We start from the raw sequence: 27,087 nt of genomic DNA on the forward strand, positions 1-27,087 counted from the left end.
GCCATGGGGCTCCTTGCAGCACTCTTACTGTAGTAATGGGAACATGCTACAACGCTGGGAGGTAATAACCACTGACTGGAGACTTAACAAGGTTCATCACCAGAGGGTGACATTAGTCAGAAGCTGTCCTAATAAATATATGTACAAGATGAAACTGCTCTCTCAGTTGGGATTAAGGAAAAAGATGGCAGAGCTTGTTAGAATATGTTACATGCTATGAAACGCACCCACTTTGTAACTGTACCAGATTAACACACTATATTATTTTCTACCACCATATCAATCTATATTACATAAAAAATAAATAAAATAAAAAAACGAATGTGGGTGTTATGAAACACCAATGAGTTCTGGTGACAAAGAGGAAGGGACATCTCCATTATTATTAAATAGTAGGTTAGACATTTGATACCAAGATTATTAACCTTTGAGTATAATTGCCTGGTGACAGCATTTCCTGACAGAGAATAATATGTTTAAATACAAAGAAAGGATTAATTTTTTTTTTTTTTTAAAAGAGGTACGAAAAACAAATCAAACATAAGCCCTATTTTAATACGTCTTTCTAGACCCATATATAGATAGATAGATAGATATATATATATATGTAAAAAATTGTGTTACTGTTTTTGTCCTTATGTATCCCCCAATAGAGCTGTAAGCATTTTGAAAATATTCCTTTCACGCCATTTTGAGCCCCTAAATTTAGATATCTTTTTTATAACTTCATGGTTTGCAAGTGTTTCTGCAGGAGACGCTTCAAAGGGAAAGGTTTTCTTCTTGATTAACAGCGCCACCCTGTGTACAGACAACTGCTATTACACTGCTTTTAGTAATTGAGTCCTACTATTTCTGAGTAGTATGCTTCTTTACAAGTTGACATACACTGACAGTATTTAGGATTCAATGCTTAAGGCTGCATTCACACTATAACGCGGCGTATTTTGCCGCGATTTGTAAACTTTTTTTTTTTTTTTTTTTTTAACAAAACATTTAACATTGATGTCTATGCCGAACGCCGAAAGCCGCCTGAAAAAAAGGGTTCCGGGACTTGTTTTCGGGCGGCAGGCGTACAGCGTTTCGGCATTCGGCGTGAGATGTGAACCATCTCATAGACATCAATGTAAATTCGCCCCTCCAGCGGCACGAGCGTCGGGCGTCAGGCGTAAATACGCCTAGGTGTGAATGCAGCCTTATCGTTTAATTGGGTAGAATAAATATTATTTAAATGCATTTGCCTAGTACAAGAAGGTGCTAGATGTTTACAGCTTCCCAGGACTGTTTGTCTGAATTACAAAAAAAAGCAAGGGGAACAGGGCAGGATGTTTTGACTAGCTACGGGGCCTATAAAAAAAGTATAAAAGGTTGAAATTGATACTTGATTTTTTTTTTTCTATAGGAAAAGCATATTTCATTTAATAAAATGGAGAGGTAACCTCATGATGATGAAGATGGCAGTGAGAAGGGGTTACTAAAACTAAAGAGTGCAAAATCTGGTGCAGTTCTACATAGAAACTAATCAGCTTCCAGGTTTTAGCCCGTGTTCACATTGGGCCGATATTTGGCATGGGATTTTACATGTCAAATTGCATGCCAAATCAGATCCTAGTGCTGGCAATAGCACTGTCCGAATTGGTGCAATGCTGATTGTGCGGCGCTCCACGATTCCCAAAAGTAGTTACTGCACTACTTTTGGTGACTTTGGGGGCTATTTCAATAGACCTCTGTGCATGAACCCGCACAGATGTCTGTTAAATCGCCCCTGAAGTTGGACTGAAATGCCGTTTTGAACCTCCTTTCTATTCTCGTTGGCTGACTGACTTTGATTGACAGCAGCAGGAGCCAATGACATTGCACTGCTGTCTCAGCCAACAAGGAGGGCCAAGATACTCCTACAACATCGCTGAAGCTAGAGGGACATCAGATACGTATTAGGGGGGCTAATGGGGGCTGCTCCAGTTTTAGTAAGGCTACTTCCACACTGAGCGGCTGTGCCATTAGCGCTAAAGCGCCGCTCGTTTTTGTGGCACTTTAGTGCTGTTTTAGCAGCGCTTTTTGGCCATTTAGCGGGGCAATTTTTACCCCAAAAAATGGTAAAATGTCCAGTTTTGCGCCGGTTCTCTGCTCCAGGAGGGCCCATGCCTAAAGCTGTGGTGTAAGGGGCCCCATAATTCCTGATGGTGGCCCTGCTAAAAGGCATATGCAGCATTTCTTCTTGATCAGCCCAAATGAAGGGGGGTGGGGGTTTGCTTCTGATAAGCTTTGCTTGTCAGTTATTGGGTACAACCCAAAAAATATCCATAGTGTATATAAGGATACATATTCTGTTTGCAGATTCTTTGTTTTTAGAGCAGAGAGATCACTCTTGTTAAGAATTAGGTTTGTTATTATCGGTTTAGGTAGGGGAAGGTTAAAGTCATAAACTCTGTAAAAAAACAAATTCTGTTCAAGTACTTTTTTCTTTTATTTTTTTTTATCAAATTGATTTTTATTGATTTTTTTTTAGAATACAACACTATTTCAAAATACAAACAAAGCATTTCCCACAAATAAACCCTTCCATATACACCAAAAATAAAAACACACCTATGCTCACCAGTCTAAGTATGTATTTGTAATTCCCTTTTTTTTTTTACTGTTGTGATTCTACTTCCTGTTAGAGGTGGCTACATTTGTTTTCCATGGTCCCACTGTATGTAGGAACAAAACCACATTCTCTTATTCCCTCACAAGCTATACAGGGGACTATGGACTATGTGATTTGTAGTGTGTATAGAGTAGTGCATATTACCACAACTACTGTGCATTGTTCGTTCCAAAAACACAGAAGTGAGAAGGAAGAGAAGAGGTCTGGGAGCTCACAGAGTATGTTACATAGAAATCAATTTAATGCAAAATACATTACAGGGCCATTAAAGTGACAGTAAAAGTAAACAATATCTTTAGTCACCAAAAATAATTTATACACATCTACAATTTATTCTATTTTTCATTAAATTGTTTATAGGTTTGTTTTTCTACCTCCTTGTATCTTTCTCTGTAAGTTCCTGAACCCCCCCCCCCCCCCACACACACACACACACACTTCTGTTTGTTTGTAATGGGCAGTGCACCTTGGTTGTGATCATGTGCACTGCCCTCTGCACACTACACTTCCCATAGTCCATTTTTGGACAAAGCAAGAGAGGGTGGCTACGCTCCTACATATAGTGGGATCATGATGAACAAACGTAGCCACCCTCTGATCCGAAGTCAGATCACTGTCAAAAAACAGGAAATTAAATATTATGAGTTAAGAATACATACTTGATTTTTTTTTTTAAAAGTCTAGTTTAATGTCACTTTAAAGTGGTTCTAAAAAGTTGAAGGTGTTTTACCTTCATGCAGCTTCATGCAGCTGAGGGGGGGAATGCAAACCTTCAGTGTGCACTTACCCCCTTAGCCCCCCTCCAATACTTACCTAAACCTGCAATGTGCACAAGAGCAACGGCTCTTCCTGGCCTCTCCCTTCTATTTGGCTGAGCTGCAACAGCAGGGGCCATAGGCTCCTACTACTGTCAATCACAGCCAGTGAGAAGGGAGCTTGGGGCAGGGCTGAGCCACGCTCTCTGTGTCTTATGGATAGAGAAAGCCGGATCGGGAGCGAGCACGCACGCGTGCCCCCATAGCAAGTGGCTTGTTGTGGGGGCACTCAGCAAGGGGGAGGGGCCCAGAGCATCGACAGGGGACCCAAAAAGAGGAGGATTGGGGCTGCTCTGTGCAAAACCTTCTACACAGAGCAGATAAGTATGACATGTTTTTGTTTTTCTTATTTCCTTTACAAACCCTTTAAGTAGTTAATGTGTATTTATTAGCTGTGGTGTTTTAGTGTTAGGAAGTTTAACATGTTAACTATACTTTAGGCAGCTTTAGGAGCTTGACTGGGCCTTAGCACAAAAAAACTAACTTCTTTTGACCATTACATTAGGTCCTAGGAGCACTCTCCCATTCTAGGGCTTTTGTAGGTCATATTTTTGACCATCCAGTGCATATAGTGCAAGTGCTGTTATACTATTACTGTTACTAATATATGTATTGCATTATGTTGAATGGTAAAACAGTTAGGCCTTGTACACACGACCGAACATGTCCGCTGAAACTGGTCCGTCGGACCAGTTTCCGCAGACATGTCCGACCGTGTGTAGGGCCTACCGGACAGTTTTCCGGCCTAGCGGACAGGTTTCCAGCGGACAAACGTTTCTTAGCATGCTAAGAAACTTGTCCACTGGAAGCCTGTCCGTCGGACATGTCCGGTGGTTAGTACGACTCATCGGACATGTCCGCTGGGCCGAAATTCCGCACATGCATCGAATTGATTCGACGCATGGGTGGAAGCATTGACCTTCCGTGTCAGAGAACGTCGGTGTCGTTCTCTGTCCGCTGGGATTTTGGTCTGATGGTGTGTACACACATCAGACCAAAACCTCCCAGCAGACATGTCCGATGAAAACGGTCCGCGGACCGTTTTCATCGGACATGTCTGCTCGTCTGTATAAGGCCTGACCAGTACCTTTCAAGAATATTGCATAACACACATTAATGCTTTCGAAATCCATCATCATCTCAGAAAGTTGCTTGAAGTGAATACTCTAGAGGTAACAAACATCAGTTGGCACACTGGAAGATGGTTTGCCAGCTTCAAGGTCAGATGAGAATACACATAGCTAAAACTACTCATGGACCTAAGTGCAGATGAAAAAAGTTCTGATTCATACAAACTATTTCAGTAACTAAAAACTTTTTGCTTTTCTAGGACGGTCTGACACCTCTTCATTGCGGGGCAAGGAGCGGCCATGAACAAGTTGTGGAAATGCTACTGGACAGAGGAGCTCCTATTCTTTCCAAAACCAAGGTTTGTACAACTATGATCCACAAAACAGAAGCAATTCTGTACATAGAACAAAGCAGAAATACAATTCTGTATGTAAAGGGGGTTAAGAAACAAATCAAAATGTTCTAGAACTAGCAGAATTTAGAGATCATGCAGCCCTAGGCATAGAAATGATGATGCTCTTGTGTACACATGCCATCCTTCTTTCATCAGGCATGTTACATAATTATTTGAAGAAGCTTTAGATTAGAATGTAGAGGTAGTGTGCTGTCTGTTTTTTCTCCAGAGCTGCAGTTGAATTTTAAATGCCACCAGCCAAAACCCTGCAGAGAAAAGCAGGAAAGGGGGGGGGCTATATGCTCTAGCAGACATATAGCATACAGTTGTGTGGATTCTTCCCGAGTTGCTCCTGCATCCTTTGCCTTCTTGGATCTGCTGTTGAATTTACCATACATTTCCGGGGTAGATCAGAAATAGTAATGGTAAATCAAAATGAATCATGCAAGACATGCCAATGAAGTACTATATAGTAAATCCTGCCCTGGTTGTATGATAGCTTGGAAGGATGCCACCCAAACAATCCATACAGGATAAAGGGCTCCATTGACTAAGCTATAACTCATGTGTCTGTTGCCATTACAAATGCTATTTTCATCCACCTGACAGTATTTTTATCTTTCATCGGTTGTCATTGCTGAAAATAGCAGTTGCTATGGCCGATAACAGCTGTTGCATCTCCATAATTTAAACCTAATCTTTTGGAAATTTTGGGACATGTGGAGTAGACTGTGTCAGGTGTCAATGAGGTTTCCCTTTAAACCCCTGACCACAGATTTTATGACCAAGTATATATGTAAAAGAAGTGCATTGTACAAGTTTATGTTTGTTCTTACATATCCGATGATTGTTAATTATTTTATTTTTTATTTAAATACATTTTTAAGATGGTTTAGTTATTTTGTTTATATTTTTGGTGTTCATATATACTACTTTTTGAATATCAAGGTCATCATGTCAGAATATTCATTTTATGAGTCAATAATAAGGGTTTGATAATCTCATATGTATAGAAAGATGTATGCTATACATATGAGATTATCAAACCCTAATTATTGACTAATATTCTGACATGATGACCTTGATATTCAAAAAGTAGTATATATGAACACCAAAAATTACAGGTTCTCTTTAAATTACCATATTTGTCAAAAGCTAGAACTGATGATGCATATTTTTTTCAACTATGCAGATTATTTCAGCATGGTTTCCAATAATGGGTTGTTAATTGATAAAGTCATGATATTTTTTATTACTTCTAGCCATTTGAAAAAGCTTATTGTACTCTGTTGATGACCTGCCCATGCATGGCAGCCCTAAGGCTAACATTTGATTTATTTAAACTTCCACGTGGGAAAGTCCTTCCACTTTAATCTCTGCCTACATAAGTGCAAAGGAATGTATGCTGTGCATTTTATGTCAGTAGATAATTTACGCTATATCAGCCTTGTATTTCCTCAACATTCCATGGCCGTATATATGTAGATAAAGCCTTGAGTTACAATAAAGTTCTGTATCTGATGCGATAGGCTCCAGGCCTGTGTTACATATACCCTAGAAAAGGAATCACTGCTGGAGTGTTTGTCATTATCTCATGTGACTGTATGCCTTGCAAATTGTCCAAGACAAATATTTAAATATTTTCAGATTCCTGTTAACCCAGTACAAACTGGTTTTTAATAGGGAAGCGTGACATATAATTTGGAAAACCAGTTGAGCCTGAACAGCGCTGTAGAATAATCACATTGTTTAACCCCAAGATGTATCCTAAAGTACTGATGGACTGGGATTGTGTATGTTTTTTATTTTTTAAATTGTATTTCTATTGAAGGATCAAGCAGTATTTTGAAATATCAATTAGAAAAAATAAGCAAATTATAAAACAGTGGTATTAAACGCAATATAAACAGGAGTAAATAAAATAATTAAAATAATTAAAAAATTATAAAAACAAACAAACAGATAAGAGTCAGTATAGGTTGATCAGAAAACAGAAAAAAACTACCATACATTAAGAGGTTATGTCCATCATTAAAGAAGGGAGAGTTGGATAGGCAACAGAGGGTGGGGTCAAGGAGGTAAAAAGAGGAGAGAAGATGGTAATAAGTGGCATACAAAAACCATAACAAAACCACTGGGGGGATTGGGGATTAAATAAAAAAAAAAAGTGCAGTGTTAGTAGAAATATCAATGAGAGGAGCTGTATATAGAGCGGTCCCAGGCAATCCATTTCTTATCAAACCTTAATAGCATCCTCTACCATAGCTGTCATATGCTACATTCTGCGGATATCATTTATAGCTTGTATAAGCTGGGCCTAAGTTGGAGGGGAGGTGGACAACCAACATGCAGGAATAGCTCTTTTCGCTACTAATAAGACATAGGAGGCCAATTTTTTTGAAGATTTTCCCAATCCAGGGATTGGGAGGCCCAGAAGGAGGTGTACCGGATCTAAACGGATGGAGGAATCCAAAATCTGCTAAAGTAAGGACACAACCATGGAACAGAAAGGAGCAATCAGTTCACACTGCCAAAAAATATGATAGTGAGTTTGCCACATCTCCAGCAGAGAGGAGAGAGGTAAGGGTCATAGTGATGTAAAACCTCAGGAGTCCTATACCCAAATAATAACACTTTGAATGCTGTCTCTCTTTGCATCACACATCGTGATATTTTGGAAGTTGAGGTCCAAATTTTAGCCCATTAGGGAGGAGAGATTTGTTGTTGTGTAAGATGCGACCATTTACTCATGTATGAGTGGGGTTCCAAGGAAAGTGGGAAGTTCTCTTGCAAAAGGTATATAGCAGATATTAGTCGTGATTGGTATGGTCCCTGAGAACAAATAACTTCAAAGTGCGTAGGTTTGGTTAGAGTAAGTGAGGGCGAGAGAGATGCTAAATAGTGGGGGGATGGTGTATGTTAACTGAAAAGAAAACTGTGTGTGTATGTAAAACTGCCAACTGACACTGGGATGTCATTATTCAGAAATAACTAATCAGAGCAGTCTCATGGTGCCCAATATGGCATCTACTATTCATAGCCTGACAGATAGTCGGCAATGGGAAGAGGTGGGTTGAAGATACTAATCTGCTGAGCTAATTAGAATGATCTACTACTGACATTGGACTCCCACGTTCCAACAGTTTGATAGACCATGCTTCATATATCGGACAAATATAATAGGAATGTGCCAAAAAGTTGAGCAGTTGAAGGAAGTCTGTCAGGACAGAATAAAGGAGGCTACCATTGCTGACTTGTTTTTGATGATGCATTCTTCCAAGCTGACATCCTTATTTTAGAGTCCCTTTTTAGTTAGAAATCAAGCTAAAATTAGCATGCACATATGGTGTCCTGACAATTTAATATGCACATGCTTACTCCAGGTCATTGACTCACCATGCATTAAAGAAAAAAGGACTATGACAGACCTGGAATTTTGTACCTTCAAAAGAAATTTAGCTGTGGTGGCAGCCATATTTGTTTCCCAGCTGACTAAGTAATAAGCCAGAGAGCTTGGAAAACTTCTCCAGCCACGTTTTAGTAAATGAAAAGCATGACATTTTTGGGTTCTGATTAAGTTGCATTTTTGTTTAAATAAATGTGTTTTAAGAAAAAAATTAAGCTGTACAGCAGGTACCATCACATGTCTGTACTTACCTTAAAGCGGAAGTAAACCCATCGATCTAACAGTTTCAAAAAGCAGTTACATTTCCGGCATGCCGGGATTGCTAACTGTCACATTGGTTGTGCTCTCAACCAAACTGTCAAACCATCCTACGGCTGGTGCCATAACTGATCACATGTGCAGCATCATGGCAGTTGAAGATTAAACATAGGCCAAGATGGCAGCTTCCTTGCCTGAAAATGATAGGTGGGTTTACTTACACTTTAATCATAGTCCCCTGCCACCCTGATGTACCGCTGAAGCCTCTGAAAATCCCATGAAAATAACTCTCTAAATCAGGTTTCGAAACTACAAGTCCCATGAGGCATTGCAAGGCTGACAGTTACAAGCATGACTCCCACAGGCAGAGGCATGATGGGACTTTTAGTTTCACAACAGCTAGAGGGCCACCAGTTTGAGAGCCCTGCTCTAAATGTTAATATGGCTGTAGGACTAATCACACCCCACACAACAGTCCTTGGTCCTGGTGATAGATCATTCAGAAGTTGAGCACTGAGTTGTGGCAAGCAGGGGGAATATACATGTGTGCCCTTTCCTTGGGGTTTGTTTTATTTATTTTTTTGACAGGGTAGATTGAGATGATAGTGGCATCAGCTGTGACCATAGGATCAGACCTCCTACGGTGTCTGCTTTATAGCCTCACATTAAAGCCTAGTACACACAATGACGAAAAAAGACGAAAAATACCACTTTCGAGGCGAACATACAATGATCTGATCATTAGTACACAGCTTTTGAGAGCCAATCATGACAGTTTATACAAAAGGACAAGCACAAAATCATAGAATTTTCATAACTTTAGTAACCTCTTCATTTTCAATATGTAACTAGCATACAAAAAAAAAACGGATGATCATTCGTCCAATATTCGCATTGCGTGTACGGGGCTTTATTCTGCAATTCTTTTTAAAACTGGTTTACTTTAAAATTAAACTCCATGAAAATATTAAAAACACCACAAATAAAGTATACATTACCGTATTTGCCGGCGTATATTACGACTGGGCGTATAAGACGACCCCCTAATTTTCCAGCCAAAATGTTGGTTTTGGGATATACTCACCGTATAAGACTACCCCCTTCCTACTAGTCATGCCTCGCCTCACGGTGCCACCATTACATGCCAGACTGTGCCCCATTACATGCCAGACTGTGACCCATTACATGCCAGACTGTGCCCCATTACATGCCAGACTGTGCCCCATTACATTACATTACCCCTCCATTGTGCTGTTCTCCCCGTCCGCGCTCCGCTCCGTGTCCCCCCTCGCTGTGCCCTTACCTTATCCTAAGGTAGACATGCATTAGACATGCAGAATCGCGGCCGTATGTTTTTTCAAAAGCCGCGCCCCCTACATCTTCTGTTCCATGACAGAAAAGCAGAAAAGCACTGTAGAAAAGCACTGTGTTCAGTGTTCGCCTATCACGGAGGCCCTCTCGTCCTGTGTTTAGGCGGACACTAAACACAGGACGAGAGGACCTCCGTGATAGGCGGACACTGAACACAGTGCCTCCTGGGAAGCTGAGTGTTCCGCCTATCACGGAACAGAAGATGTAGGAGGCATGTCTTTAGGATAAGGTAAGGTTAGGTTACCGGTGTATAAGACGACCCCCGAGATTTTAAGGGGTTAGAAAGTCGTCTTATACGCCGGAAAATACGGTAATCTAAAAAAATATTAATTGTATTTTAAACAGAACTAAATCTGTTTTGATATTGTCTGTCTGCAATCCCCTATACAGCACAAATACAGGACAACTGTAATCCAATCATCACAGCTCGATTTCTTTACACTGTGCTGTCAGTCTAACACTGTGAATATGCTTATAGGAGGTCTGCTGTTTCTTTTTAGTTTAACCTCAGACAGATGTTAGTCTTGGACCAGGAAATATTATTTAGCTCAATTGCAATCTAATAGGAGGTCCAAAACCTGATTATGTGGTCTACTAAGGTTGCCTGGATCACCTTTTTATGATCAGAATAACAAATACTTTGGCAAGTATAACAATTCACCTAAAGGCTTTGCCTTGTGTGTACAGCTTCTCCAATGGAGGTCAGATTTAACAATGTTATAACTCGATATTATGTTTTGTTAAATATTTTTTTGTTCAGGTAAGACTAATGAGGAAAAGCCATTTTTCAGTGGTGAAATGTGTGTGTGCCGAGCCTACAGTAGTAGATGTCCAGCGCTATATGTTGATGGGACAGCACTGTGGAAAACCTGACACCTGTCAGTCTGAGATGTCACTGACTCTTCCTGTTTGTTTTACAGAATGGTCTGTCCCCACTGCACATGGCAACCCAAGGAGATCATTTGAACTGTGTTCAGCTTCTGCTCCTACATAATGTGCCTGTGGATGATGTCACCAATGACTATTTAACTGCGCTGCATGTCGCCGCCCACTGTGGACATTACAAAGTCGCTAAAGTCCTGCTGGATAAGAAAGCCAACCCAAATGCCAAAGCACTGGTATGAGACAAATTCTATTATTTCTGTATGCCAGTATTGCCTTCACCTTTGCAAGCTTATGATTCTGATAGCAAACTACACTAGCCAAGTCACAAATTGTTTGCATTTGTGTGTGTGTGTATATATATATATTCTCACCGGTCACTTTATTAGGTACAATATATATACCGTCACAGGTGTGCACAGCGTATTGCATTAGGGTGTGCACCCCAAAGCTCAAACACACACTACCGATCACTTACAATGTTCATTCAGAAAGGGAAGGGGCCGGTAAATTACATATTTACCGACCCCTTTCCCCACTTATCCTAAAACATCCCCGCAGCAACAGACGGCGGGAGAAGGGAGGAGGGAAGCCAGAAGCGCTGTGGGGAGGAGGAGGGGGTAACCCAGGACAGTAGGGGAAATCTGTGCAGCACAGGATAATTAGGGTGTATACCGTATGTCCATGTATCTATAGCAATGTATGCAATGAATGTATATATGCACAATGTCACACTGTATGGTGAAACAATATTGATCGTCATTTACTTACTGCTAATGACATTACAATGATGGATGAAACTTTGGGTTGGAACATCATGTTCTATGTCATGTATGGTAAAGTGACATACAGGCATACCCCACTTTTAAGTACACAATAGGACCAGAGCATGTATGTAAAATGAAAATGTACTTAAAGTGAAACAATACCTTTTTTTTACTTTTAGGGTGTAGTGGGGTGTCAGGAGCTGTAGTTGAGGTCTCAGAGGCTGTAGTGGGGGTGTCAGGGGCACACTGGAACAGGATGGGCTATGCGATTGGAGCTTCAGCTCCTTCTACTGCGGCTGCAAAATTCCTGTACGGTACTTGTAAGGCACTTTACATACACTCGCGTGTATGCCCTTACATGCAAGTGTATGTAAAGTGAGTGTACTTAAAGTGGGGCATGCCTGTAGTGTATTGTGCATAACAATACGAGCTAAGGGAGACCCAATCAGTATAATTTGGGGACAGCTGGACAAGGAACCAAGCCTTGTTTTTTTTTTTCTAACGCATAACACTATTATACTGAAAATATTTCCTGTTTTGAAACCATGTACCAGATATAAAAAAAAATCTAAATGTGCAGTGGTACTTCTAATCCACAGCACTGCCTGTGTCTATTTAAAGCTAGCAGTGGAGCAGTTAGCAGGGGCTAATATATACATTTCAGTAAAGTAACTTTTGGAGTAATACGATGGGTATGTTCATGGTTAGGAAGAGATTCCAGTCGGACACTGGAGGACACAGATCAGTTGGCACAGGTGTGAGGAAGAATCTGGGTAATTTGTTAAGCAATATTTCGATTCAACAACATTTTTTGGACTGCACACATTTCCACCAAGTCTGTACAGCTCTTACTTATCCATCTTGACTATTTTTGGGCTTTAAGTTGTTGTTTATATCTTTTGCGTAGGAAAACCATGGATTGAACATGAACTGTGGCTTTCTAAATGCTGCAATTTGTGGACAAAACTATTATCCTTTTATTACACCTAAAGGTCAATGAATCTTCACCTTTACTTCAAAGCTGGCCATAACCTATACAATGTGATTGTTTAATTTCTATACAGATTTACCAAAAACTGTGTAATAGGAGAATGCACCTAACCAACCTATTCACTTAGTATCTGATCACATAGGCTCTTGCATTACATAATGATGGAAGATCTAAAGACGATTATACAGTCATGTTGTATGGTATATGATCACCTGTACTGATGGTTTAAAAATAAACAATAGAATAAAACCATGTTCTGTGCAAGAAAGTTACTCTACTTTTTATTATCCATGCCATGCTGCACTTTATCTATCCAAATAAAGTGAAATTTCCATACAGTGCTAATTAGAGTTCAAATATAAAGGCTGACTTAAAATCAAGCACTCTAGTATTGAAGCATGCTGGGACCTTCAGTTGACAGTTATGTGAAATATGGGTTTTGAAAGAATATAACCTTTAAAAAATATAATAACTTGCTTTGTTGCAGTGTACAAACTTAAAAGTAATATTCTGAAACTAACTTGTGTTTTGATGTTGCTTAAGTAAGAAAAAATGTAATTATCCTAAGATTTTTCAAATTTGTTGAAGTTGATATGTCCCGTCACGCTGAGTTTTTTTCCCCTCAGCGCATGAACTTCTCTTGTCACTTTCTACAGTTTGTGATTTATTATTTAGGTCTGTCTGCTGTGATTTCTTTTTAACTATGAGAAATTACAGCAGATCCTGTACTTTTCTGGTTATATGGCTTTTCATGTCACAGGAAGGAAGTCTGACTTATCCACCATAAAATAAAATCTATGCATTGGGTTAAATAGGACTGTCATGTTGTATTTTTCATAAAAGAATCCTAATGCCCTGAGTCCCATCATGTGGTAGAAGCTAAAGTATTTACATTGTCTCTAAATTTTGGTGAAAGCCATTGTGTTTAGACATAGAAGAGTAGACAGGCTATCTGGCAACTGTGGCATTTGACAGAAAGTTTTATGCATGTGTGGGCTGGTGGCAGTTTCATAAGCTAGCCAGCCCAAGATCCCATTAAAGTCAAGCTATAGTGGTTTGTGGATGTTTTTCTTTCATTATGGTAAGGACTAAACAAAAAAATCTAAAAAAAAATATATGTTTTGTGTTTAACCAAATATGAGATATTGCATATAATTATTTTGTATTCACATTAGCTGGCCATTTGGGCTGCTATTTTTACATTGTACTTTTGTTGAAAAAGAGAATTGTGTACTGAACTCAACAGCTCAATTTGACATTTTTACACAGAAAAGAAAAAGAACTGTAAGGCCGTGTACACACGATCGGTCCATCCGATGAGAATGGTCTGATGGACCGTTTTCATCGGTCCAAACCGATCGTGTGTGGGCCCCATCGGTTAGTTAACCTTTGGTCAAAAAAATAGGAACTTGCTTTAAAATTGAACCAATGGACGCCTAACCGATAGGTCAAAACCGATCGTTAGTATGCAAAAGCATTGGTTAAAAACCCGCGCATGCTCAGAATCAAGTCGACGCATGCTTGGAAGCATTGAACTTTGTTTTTTTCAGCACGTCGTTGTGTTTTACGTCACCGCGTTCTGACACGATCCGTTAGTTAACCGATGGTGTGTAGGCGCGATGGACCATCAGTCAGCTTCATTGGTTAACCAATGAGAACGGTCCTTCGGACCATTCTCATCGGATGGACTGATCGTGTGTACGAGGCCTAACACATCTGTCAGGTTGGTAGAAGTTTTTGGTCCGAGGCAGAGGAGTTGATTTACTAATAGCAAGTAGGCTCATCCCCACAATCCTTGCCCGGTGGTTGTGGGGGTTTATGGGCGGGGGGCTTACAGGAATCTGGAAGCCCCCTTTAACAAGGGGGCCCCCAGATCCCGACCCCCCTATGTGAATGGGTAAAGGGTAACTCTAAACTCCCTTTAGAGTGAACATCCTATTTACCTATTTATTTGTAGAATGAAGATTGGACATTTATTGCAAAAAATATATAACTTAAATGGCCCCAGGAATCTAACACTGCTTGTTTTTTGGTGCAGGGATATGTTGGTGTCAGCATTAATACTGTTGGCAGATTGCCTGAAATTTTTAGTGATGGCAAAGAGAGTATGAGTACTAGTTTACCTAGTGTCAGAGTGTAGGTTGAGATCAGGGGATTCTAGAGAAAATACCTGAAACTGGTTTCTTCTTGCGGAAAATTTCTATACTGTATTTGTCATATGGGAACAACAGGATTTTAGCGAGCAGTTTCATGCCAATCAATACCCAGTTTGCCAATTTTTTTAATGGTTGTCATTTCTATGTAATTGCCTTTGTTGTCTGTGGAATGCTGTAAAATCTAGCTGAATAGAAGAATAGCATCTTGAACATAGATACAAAAACCTCATTAGTAGTTACTGGGGACCCTACTATTATTTTTATTTTTTTTCATATTCCACTTTTTCTTGCAAATGCCAGTGGCATTGCGTGATGGATATTTATGTTTAACATGTGTGGGAAACATCTTTTTTTTTTCTTCCATTTTTTATTTACAACCAATTGAAAATGAAATAAAGTTTCCTCATAATTTGTGAGTGTCACCCCCCTCCACATACTGTCATCCAACAACCTGTCATCTTGTTTTATTAGTTTCCTTTCCTTTTGTAGCTTGTTAAAATACCAGTAAATGATGGATTGGCTTTTGGAAGATCCAGAAGTTCCTTATCAGCAGGTTGCCTCGTGGTTCTTTTCATGTCAAATCAACCCAACGAAGCCTGGATATTGAATAAAAGAGACACATTGCATGTATTAGACCTTATGCCGCGTACACACCATCACTTTATGTGATGAAAAAAAACGACACTTTCTGTGAAGTAAAAAATGACGTTTTTGAAACTTCAATTTTCAAAGACGAAGTTGCCTACACACCATCGTTTTCTCACAATGATCTTGCAAAGTGAGGTTACGTTCACCACGTTTTACCATTGAAGCTCGCTTCATAAGTAGCTTCTGGGCATGCGTGGATGAAAAAACGTCTTAGAAAACGACGTTTTTGCTACACACGGTCAATTTCTGTGAAGTAAAAAGTGCACTTTTGAAAAACGACACATAAAATTGAAGCATGCTTCAATTTTTTTTGGTCGTTTTTTACAAGACATAAAACGACGTTTTCCCCCACACACAGTCAATTAAAGTGACGTTTTTAAAAACGTCATTTTTTTTTTTACATCACATAAAGTGATGGTGTGTACGCGGCATTAGCGTCTCTTACTGACAGTGTGAACCAAAGAAAATGACTCTTCCATTGTGTCCTTTCTGTGACTTTCCCGAGAGATTTAAAATTTATATTTTTTGGTCCAATCTAAAGCTTTAAAATACCCATGGTGTCTAGTACATTAAAACTTACCTATTATACAACATTGCAAAGCTTACCATTATTATAGTTTGTTGACTGAAAATTGAACTACAGCGTTCAGTTATGTAGAGTTGCAAGTACCAATGATGGACTAAGTTATCACAGTTAATTAAAACCACCTAGGAAATATGGTATCTAGCTACTTGTTAAGTCTTTAATTTGTTGTTAAGCAGACTGCTGAACATATGATATATTTCTGTTATAAATCAGAATTCAGGAATTTGCTATTTGTTAGTGGCCTTTTAGAACTGCACCATTTTTTTTTTGGATTTACCAATAGGCGCAATAAGCTTGTGGGTCTAGGCTTTTTCCTATTGCTATGCTTATTGGTTATTCATACTTTCCTGTCATTGGTAGAAATGCATTATTTATTCGCCTACAACAAGATGAGTCTTCAGGTTGCCTACTATAATATTATAATGTTTTATCCATGAGTCATAAGCTTTGCTACATAAAACCATGTAGGGGTTTTTATAATTCCAAACAAGGCAAAGAACAGCCCCATGAAAATATTCAAAAATGTATTTCATTTAATAAACAAAGTCTCCTGAGTGAGAAACTTATATAGCTCAGCACATGCGAACTAAATCGCCTCAGGGCGCTTAGTATTAATTCATTACTGTATATTTTTGCCTCCAGAATAGATAGGTTTTGAGTTTATTCCTGAAGGCCTGGTGATTCACCTCCATTTGGATGCTGGTTGATAGTGTGTTCCACAGTCTAGGTCCTTGGACTGCAAATCTTCGTTCTCCTTTGGACTTGTATCTGGCCTTGGGTATCTGGAGTAGTTTTTGGTTGGTGGATCGGAGAAGGCGATGGGGGTTGTGGCATTTTAATTTTTCGCATAGATATTGGGGGGCACTTCCTTGAACACACTTATGCGTCAGACAATGTGCCTTAAATGTAATTCGGTCTTTTACTGGCAACTAGTGAAGGGATCTCAGGGAGGGCGAGATTGATTCCCAGGGTTTTTTCCCAGTCACAAGTCGTGCCGTCGTATTTTGAACGACTTGTAGACGAGCGATTTGGTAATTTGGGAGTCCGAGGTAAAGGGCGTTTGCATAGTCAAGTCTGGAGTTTATTATCGTTCCTACTATGACTGCAGTGCCTTCTTTCGGGATAAAGGGAATGAGTCTACGTAGCAGGTGCATGTGATGGTGGGATCCGCTGACTACTGAACTTATTTGTGCATCCATTGTCATGTGGGTGTCAAAAGTGACTCTTGACTTTTGACTTTGGTGCTAGGGATGATGGTTTGTCCCAGAATGGGCGGGGGTGCCCATGTTGTAGTGGGAAGTCTCTTTCGGTTGGCGTGGAGCTGAAGAAGTTCTGCAGTGAAGTGGGGGAAAAAAATTCCTTCCTGATCCCTCGAGGGCGATCGGGTAAACCCTGGATCAACTTTCTGTGGTGATCGAAATATTGGGTCCTTACCTGTTAGAGTTGATGACGGGGTGCCTGCTTGTCCCACGTTATGCGGCCGATCCTTTTAACGGTGTAGTCACAGCCGGAGAGAGGTCCTGGGATGCAAATTGGGGGAGAGGAGCTGCGTAGCCGGGGTAAGGTAAGCTTCCTTAAATCTTTGGGGGCTCAGGGAAGAGGGCTTCCTAGTAAAACTTGCTTATGGTTTAGTATGGTAAGGGGGGTGAGAAACAGGGTGATCCCTGTTCCTTGGGTGGAGCAAGAAGGCCGCCGGACGGAGCTAGGCCCAAACCGCGGGCTTTCTTGCTGGGGAAGGAGGCCGTGCGGTGCAGGGGGGTCCGGGAATAGGGGAGGTGGACCAGTGAGGCTCCTGTGGTGGGGTTGGGACTAGGAGACTGGGCTGTTTCAGTGGATGTTGGGGCCGGCGGCGTGCCGCTACAATCTTTCATGAAGCGGCCGCAACGGGCGGGATCGTTGTGGCGATCGGGAGATAGTGGGCTTACCTCGATGAGCCTAATCCTTGGGTCTCTGCTTCCAGACTTGCGGTATCTGCGGGTGGAAGGAGGGGGTGAAGGAGCAGAGAAAGAAGGGGGTTCACTGCAGGCCGCATAGTAATATAAATATCTTTGATGTTTAGGCCTATTTCAGCTGAAAAAAAAGGCAAATCTATAGTACTCAACTGGTTGCTGGTGATGGTTGAAAAGATCTCAATGTCACATTTTGTGCCTTATGTTACTACAAGGCTAGTACAGTATGTATTTAACCTCCCTGGCAGTATGATTATGTGAGATTTTTTATGCTGAAAGCGGTACAATTATTTTGCATGGAAATTTGGCGTTTTATATTGTAGGCCTGTAATTCTTAGGAATGACTCACTTAAATCTGTCCAAGCTAGAGTCTAGTAGACATCCCGGGTATGATAAAGTTTTAAACACAAAATCATAAATTATAATATAATAAATAACTATAAATAATTATAACTAATAATAATATGATAATAATAAAAATTATTCAATAATGTAATCAAATCAAAAACACCGAAATTTGCTCAGTTGCAGAATTGTCGCTGTCATTACTTTTAGTGTTTGATGACGAATTTCCCCACAAATCGCTATCGCTTAATTCTGCAAGTGATTCTAATTTATTATCGCTGTTTTCTAGCTGATCTAAAACCACTTTTGACATAAAGGGACACTTTTTAGTTGCTATGGACAATCTCCTGACACCGCGCCGGTCCTGAGGAGCTGCGGCAGGAGTTTTTAGGCGAGGTCGCGGCTTCGGCCTAGTCCACGAGGCCAAAGCCGCAGCCTCGCCTAAGAACTCCTGCCCGCAGCTCCTCAGGACCGGTGCTGACACCGCGCTGGTCCTGAGGAGCTGTGGGCAGGAGTTTTTAGGTGAGGCCGTGGCTTCGCCCTAGTCCACGAGGCTGAAGCCGTGAGTTAGCCTAAAAACTCCTGCCCGCAGCTCCCCAGGACCGGCGCTGACACCGCGCCAGTCCTGAGAAGCTGCGGGCAGGAGTTTTTAGGCGAGGCTGCGGCTTCGGCCTAGTCCACGAGGCCGGACGCCGCGGACAAATCCGAAGCCGCAGCCTCACCTAAAAACTCCTGCCCGCAGCTCCTCAGAACCGGCACCCTGTCCATCAAAAAAAAAAAACTTGATTCGGATCGTAAATCATGTTTTTTATAAAAAAAATCGCAGATATTTTAAGGGGAAAAAAAACCCAGCTCTATATATACGTCATTCTGCCTGTCCGTGCCATGCTGTTGACGTATATAGTCGTGCGCTGGTCAGCAAGCAGTTAAACAATGTTTGGCCCAGAGAAGACAGTGGCGTTTCTGGATCATGTTCAGACATGGCTTCTTCTTTGCATGATAGAACTTTAACTTGCATTTTTGGATGGCACATTGAACTGTGTTCACAGACAGTGGTTTTTGGAAGTATTCCTGAGCCCATGCAGTGATATCCATCAAAGATTAATGCTTGTTTTTTTAATGCAGTGTCTCCTGAGGGCTAGAAGATCACCAGTATCCAATATTGCGTTTCGTCCTTATCCTTTGTGCACAGAAATTTGTACAGATTCTCTGAATCTTTTGTTGATATTACCGTATGCACTGTAGATGATGTTCCCCGAAAATAAGACCTACCCCAAAAATAAGACCTAGCGTTATTTTCCAGGAGGGCCCTACCCCGAGAATAAGCTCTAGTTTAAAATGTTTGTAACATCCTATAATTCACTCTATTATAGGAGTATATCATGTACAATGTGTGTGTTTCTGTAATATAATTGCAGGGAAGAGAGCTCCGGCGTGTCACAGAAGCACAGAACGGCACTATAACGAAGGTATTTGGCACAATTATATTACAGAAACACACACATTATACATTATATACTACTGTAATAGAGTGGATTATAGGATTTTACAAGCATTTTAACTCAGTTCACACTGGGGATTCCCATCAGGCAGGGGGAGAGAAGACGGCACATTACATGGTAAGATCTACCCCGGAAATAAGCCCTACTGTGTCTTTTGTTGACCCAGGCTTATTTTCGGGGAAACACAGTATTTTAAGTCTTTGCAATGTTACATTGAGGAAAATTATTCTCATATTGTTCAACAATTTTTAGACGCAGCCTTTCACAGATTGGTGAACCTCTACCCATCTATACTTCGGGGATTTACTAAAACAGCTCCCAGTTCCTGTTTGCTGGCAGCATTGTGCAATACAACAATGTGGAACTGGTTTGCATTTTTTATTTTATTTTTTTGGTTTAATACATTTGTATTACTTTTCAGGTTTGATAACATGAACAATACAATTAAAAAAGAAAATCAACATGCTTACATCAGACAATATTAAATTGAGAAACAGCATAACAAAGCATTACGAAATCAAACAGGAGTGGACCAGGACATAAAATCAGAAAACAAAATACAAAAATAGTTTCTGGGTAGTATATGTCCCTCATGTTCAGGGAAGCAAAGAAAAAGAAAGAAAAAAGGGCTATATCATACAACCAAAATATATAAAGGATATAAAAAAGGTTTTTAATGACTATAACTAGACTAAAGTGTGTTGTTTCTGTATTTCCTTGATGTCTGATTTAACGCATAGACATGTCCATCACACAGAGGGGCATTATACAGCTGTACTTTTCATTATGATGCATTTGAAATAAAGTTTTTTTGTGTCATAAATGGTTAACATTTGAAAACACCAGCAAAGCACTAACAATTGTACTGTCTCCTGTCTGGGAATAGCGCCAAGGTGATAGATATATTTTGTAGCTAATGAGATTTCTATTTCACTTGTTGCTGATTTATTGTCGCTGGGAACAAGCATCTAAGCAGCTACAAGTGCAGCCACATTCATCTTCAGACTCTCTCCCTCTCTAGCTCAGTGCAGTACACTTTACTTTAAAGTCATGCAACCAGGTGCTATGACTGTGATTAGGAAAGCTAAGAATATCTGAAGTTATGCCTTTCCCTAAAACAGGCACATACCTAAGGGGAATGGAAGATTTTTTTTCCCTCTTTTGACTGATGCCAGATGGGAGCTTTCCTTCTCTGACTTGTCTTAGCAAGCAATCATAGGAAGCATGCAAGTGAGAGATGTAAGAAAGGAAATGGCTGCATATCCAGGAATTCCGATTGCCTTTTATTGTTCAAAGTGATAACACCAAAGACACCAACACGAGGTCACGTAGACGCGTTTCACACAAACATCTTGTGCTTAATCATTAATGATAATGATTAAGCACAAGATGTTTGTGTGAAACGAATCTATGTGACCTCGTGTTGGTGTCTTTGGTGTTATCACTTTGAACAATAAAAGGCAATCGGAATTCCTGGATGTGCAGCCATTTATTTTCTTACAAGTTTCCCATGGAGGCGGGCCGGGGGTGGCACTCTACGAGATATTCCACCTTAGGTTATCATCCTACACCTGGAGCAGCGGTTCTTTTTCTTTGTATGCAAGTGAGAGAGGTCAGGTTACTCGTCATTCTGTTATGATTGGCATCCTTGAATTCATGTATTTTTAATAACCAACATGTACAAATATATAAGGGGTCCATATAGTGAGCTTGGTGTTGAGTTATTCAATTTATGATCAACACTGAGGACAAGGGGGCACTCTTTACGTCTAGAGGAAAGGAGATTTCACCTCCAAATACAGAAAGGTTTCTTCACAGTAAGAGCTGTGAAAATATGGAATTGACTCCCTGCAGGGGTGGTTCTGGCCAGCTTAGTAGATTGCTTTAAGAAAGGCCTGGATTCTTTCCTAAATGTACAGAATATAACTGGGTACTAACATTTATAGGTAAAGTTGATCCCAGGAATATCCAATTGCCTCTCGGGGGATCAGGAAGGAATTTTTTCCCCTGCTGTAGCAAATTGGATCATGCTCTGCTGGGATTTTTTCGCCTTCCTCTGGATCAACTGTGGGTATAGAATTGGGTATATGAGATTGTATGATATTATTATTGTTATTATTTTTATTTCTTTTTTTATGGTTGGATGGATGGACTTCTGTCTTTTTTCAACCTGACTAACTATGTAACCATGTAATAATATAGTTAGGCCATTTTCACACAGTAGACATGTTTGGATCCATCTGTCCCTTTTTTCAGGCGGATCTGAGCGGGCCACCCATTGACTTGTATGGGAAGGTGGATATCAGTGGAGATGTGTCCGCTGACATCCACCTGCCATCCAATCCGACAAGATCCACTGAAAACAGATGGATGGAGATACGTTCGCCCTCTCCGTCTGGCGGATCGGATGAAAACCGACATGCTGTCCGTTTTCATCCAATCTTCTCATAGAGATCAGCAGGGCTCTGAAAGGTCGGTCCCTGCACAATGAGCATAGACGGACCGGTCATCCGCCTGCTCAGTGGGGATCAACGGATCAATCTTCCGCTGAGCTGGCGGAGTCCTCTGTGAAAGGGGCCTTAACAAATATCTAAAGCCAAAACCTTTTATTTTTTGTAAGGTCCTTTTACACTGCAGCAACTTGAAAGACGCGCAACTTTACCACAATTTTGCCGCAATTTCAGGGAATGCCAGTGTAAACTTGAGGTCTATGGACCTCAACTCGCAGTAAAATAGGACCAAAGTAGTACAGTCACACAGTAAGCTATCAGAGCAGGTGTCTAAAACTGGCAGCCCTCCAGCTGTTGTGAAATTACCCATCATGCCTCTGCCTGTGGAAGTTAGGCTTGTAACTGTCAGCCTTGCAGTGCCTCATGGGACTTGTAGTTTTGCAACAGCTGGAGGGTATATATATATATATATATAGATATATATATTAGTGATCACAGTCCTGTATTGCATTCGACCACTTTGCAAAGGTCAGTGGAAAGCACACATCCGTTACGCCAATTTATCAGTCCAGTTCTATGATGTGCAGCCTTACAATTGTCTCATTTATGCTGAGCTTAAAGAATTCATACCCTTGAAATGCTGAAGAGGGTCAGTATATGGCAGAAGAAAAGTGTTCCATTTCAGAAATGTTATCTGCAGTACTAAAGGAAATATAAAAGAACTAAAGGAAATATATTGTATCTTTTTTGCACTTCCGTCTACTTTTCGCACCATACATTACTTTCTTAAAGCATTCAGTGAGCCTCAGAATGAATGAAAACTGCCAACAGCCACCAATCCACAGAGACACTTATGGGGAGATTAGGGTTTTGAACGGGAGATTCCAACCTTATGTTTCATGAAAATACACAGACCGGAATAATTTGATATTTTTAGCATTCTATTTTAAAAGATATCGGTCTATTGCAGTCCTTGTGAGCGAAGCTGTATCAGGTTGAATCAACCAATCATCTGTGCTGCAGTGCTCATTTGCTAACAAGAGACTCGTAAAAGACAGCATAGTAAAATGAGCACATGCAAGGTGGGCACCTTCTTCTTTCTGTGGACTAATGCTTGGATTGCAGTGCATAGCTAGGAAATTAATTATCAGTATCCTCATTTATACATGAATCAAAAATATAACAATAGTAATAGTGTAACTTTTATGACACCACAAGTGTCTAATACAGATAGTCTGTTAATGGATCCATAAAAATATAAAACATTGTATCACAACCCAAAACCAATTAAAAGCGAAGAATAATAAACATACATACTCGCCTAGGGGGTCGTGGCATCAATCTGATGCTGCATCTGTCCTCCGCCACCTCTAGACTAAGAACTGATCGATAAAAGACTGCTGATTACTCGGTTCTTGGTCTTCAGTCAGCAGACAGCCAGTGACTGTCAGTCACCAGCTCTGTCCTCTGCCCCTCCGGTGCTCACTGGAGCGCTGGGCTGTGGAGGGGACTGTCATTGGTGTGCTCAGAGGCTGATCTAGCTGCCAGTCAGGCATCAGGGTAGATCCCAACATTAAATTTAGGATCTCTCCAGAGGTAAAAAAGTTTCAAATAAACCGTGCTGCAACAAAAATTGCAGCTGCAACAATCAAGTGAGATAATTTTACAAAAATTAAATAGGTGAACAAGTATGTTGTGCTTAAATTAAATAAACAGTAAATAAATTATATAAATGCTGCATACAGACGATCGGACATTCCGACAACAAAACCGTGGATTTTTTTCCGACAGATGTTGGCTAAAACTTGTGTTGCATACACACAGTCACACAAATGTTATCGGAAATTCCGAGGGTCAAGAACACAGTGACGTACAAGACGTACGACGAGCCGAGAAAAATTAAGCCCAATAGGCAGTGTGGCAAATGTCCGATGGAGCCTACACATGGTCGGCATTTCCGACAACAATTTCCTATCGAACATTTGTTGTCGGAATATTCCGATCGTGTGTTCGCGGCACAAAAGTCACAAACGTGACATGATAGTTAAAGTTTGAATGTTGTGTCACCAAAAAAGTAGGATAAAAGTAGTAGGATCACATCAACCTTTTTTTATGCATGATATAGAGTTTGGGATTTAGAGCTGTGCCTTCTTGTGTGATTCACATGCAGTTCTGTGCATTGCAATTTCAGCCCATTCATTTTGACTGGGTTGAAATCACATCACACCAACATTAGTGCATGCACTACTTTTAGACGCTCACTGCAACTGGATCGCATTATACCTCTGTACTATGCGATCCAGTGGAGGCAAACGCACTGCATTTGTGACCTTTGTTTAAGGCGTCGTTAACTTTTTTTAGGGCTGTGCAAATTAACTTTTAATTAATAGATTAATCTTTAATTTTTTTGATCGATTAAAATTCTTTTGATTGGTACTCACCTCTCCGCCGGCTTCTGGGCCTTCAGGGAGTTCCGTCGGAGATCCAGTAACGTCACGGACACTGGCGGGGCTTCCCGTGTCCATCTGAAGAGCTCCTTTGCTGTGCCTTCATATCGGCATGCCGGCGGGACCTTACTATCTGCCACACGCAAGGTCTGTTACTCTTCCCTCTATCACTTCCCTCTATCAACCTGGGATTCTACAACCATCCACTGGGAGTTGTGATAGTTCCCTTCATGGGACATCTAAATGCCGATGAACTGATGTTAACCTATCCTCAGCTAGCTACATGTTTTTATGACTGCTTTTGCTCCCGTTTGGTATTACTCGCACCATTTTTACAGTTTATGTAGCTACATCAATTTTATCTCCAGTGCAATATTTATTTGGTTACCTACTCGAAGACTATAAAAGTTTTAATGCTATTCCCATTGAGCGCTACCTTTGTGTGTTTTTTGTATCCTGCTATCCATTTTTCCAGTTGTTGGTAGCTGCACTGGGAATCAGCCTGCAAGGAGATCAGCTAAAAGTAGTTGGATTTGTATGTGCGTTATAATTAATCGAAATTAGTCGATTAATCGATTTAAAAAAAAAAACGATTAATCGAACAGAAAAATTTTGATCAGTAACAGCCCTACTTTTTTTTTTGGTTGAACTAGATGAACTTGTGTCTTTTTTCAACCTGAGTAACTATGTAACTTAATATTGACACCCATTGCATATTGCTACTGCAGTGCATTTTGAATGTGGTGCAGGAAACGGGCACGCAAAAGTAATAACACTAGTGTTTGTTGATCTAGGGAAAATATGATTGCCTTAAGGGATCAGGATGGAATTGTTTCTCCTGTTGAAGCAAATTAACCCATGCTTCAAGGATTGTTTTTTTTTTTTTTTTTCCTTCCTCTGAATCAGATATTCATGTAGGCTTCTGTATATTATTTTCTGTTGTTGAACCAGATGGACTTTTGGCCCTTTTTCAAACTGACTATGTAAGAATCAAATAATATACTTTTCCTTTCACTGGTCAGGCAGAGGTTGGGGAGGGCAAGACCTGTAACTGTAATTTAACAGCCGCAGAGGAAAATCAGGTCTTCTGTCCTGTCAGACAGGATTGGGCTGTGGGACAAAGCTCTACAAATCTCAGAACTTGATGGACAAAAAAAGCAAAGTTGCAATTGTGATCATATGTGTGTTTGTGACCATGTGCTAGGAACAATTCAACAACAGCATGCACATTTCCACAGTTCATGTTCACATTCCTGTGTATGCATATCTACTAAAATATGATACAAGACATAAGAGTTGTCTTTATGCCTGTAATGTGGTTAAGATCTCAACCACATAGAACGTCCATTGTTTGCAATCAAAAATACGCTGACAGGATGGAACAGTGAGGCTCCATCCATTGTTCTATAGGCAGCGGAGCCAAAATATGAAATTATCAAAAATGGCTACTACCATTTATATGTAAAATTACAAACTATATACAGTGCCTTGAAAAAGTATTCATACCCCTTGAAATTTTCCACATTTTGTCATGTTACAACCAAAAAACATAAATGTATTTTATTGGGATTTTATGTGATAGACCAACACAAAGTGGCACATAATTGTGAAGTGGAAGGAAAATTCTAAATGGTTTTCATTGTTTTTTACAAATAAATAACTGAAAAGTGTGGCGTCAATTTGTATTTAGCCCCCTTCACTCTGATATCCCTAACTAAACTTTAGTGGAACCAAGGGCCAGATTCAGGTACAATTACGTTACGCTGGGGCGGCGTAACGTATCCCATTTACGTTACACCGCCGCAGGTTTACAGCGTAAGTGCCTGATTCACAAAGCTCTTACCTGTAAACTTGCGGCGGTGTAACGTAAATCTGCTCGGCGCAAGCCCTCCTAATTCAAATGGGGCGGGCACCATTTAAATTAGGCGCGTTCCCGCCCCGAACGTACTGCGCATGCTCCGTCTGTCAAATTACCCGACATGCATTGCGCTAAATGACGTCGCAAGGACGTCATTGGTTTCGACATTAACGTAAATGGCGTCCAGCGCCATTCACGGGTGACTTACGCAAACAACATGAAATTTAAAATTTTGACGCGGGAACGACGGCCATACTTAACATGGGTTACACCACCTAGAGGGCAGCCTTACTTTTACGCGGCGTATCTCGACGGAAACGACATAAATTTTGAGCGACGGGTAAAGCGTATGTTCGTGAATCGCCGTAACTAATCATTTGCATATTGTACGCCGACCGCAATGGAATCGCCACCTAGCGGCTGGCCTAGAATTGCATCCTAAGATCCGACGGTGTAAGTCAATTACACCTGTCGGATCTTAGGGCTATCTATGCGTTACTGATTCTATGAATCAGCCGCATAGTTACGACGGGCGGATCACAGA

At 40.6% G+C, this 27,087-nt stretch overlaps 1 protein-coding gene across 28 annotated transcripts in view; it reads left to right on the plus strand.

The window, feature by feature from the left end:
* ANK3 (ankyrin 3) overlaps nucleotides 1-27,087 on the plus strand; it is a 391,181-nt gene that overhangs the window by 168,965 nt on the left and 195,129 nt on the right. For all 28 annotated transcript variants that reach the window (XM_040362029.1, XM_040362006.1, XM_040362007.1 and 25 more), the window contains 2 exons: nucleotides 4,793-4,891; nucleotides 10,883-11,080. In XM_040362029.1, coding sequence (XP_040217963.1) covers nucleotides 4,793-4,891; nucleotides 10,883-11,080 — 297 coding nt within the window. The remainder of the gene's footprint in view (nucleotides 1-4,792; nucleotides 4,892-10,882; nucleotides 11,081-27,087) is intronic.

The sequence above is a fragment of the Rana temporaria genome, chromosome 8 (assembly GCF_905171775.1).
Source record: "Rana temporaria chromosome 8, aRanTem1.1, whole genome shotgun sequence".
Taxonomy (NCBI): Eukaryota; Metazoa; Chordata; class Amphibia; order Anura; family Ranidae; genus Rana; species Rana temporaria.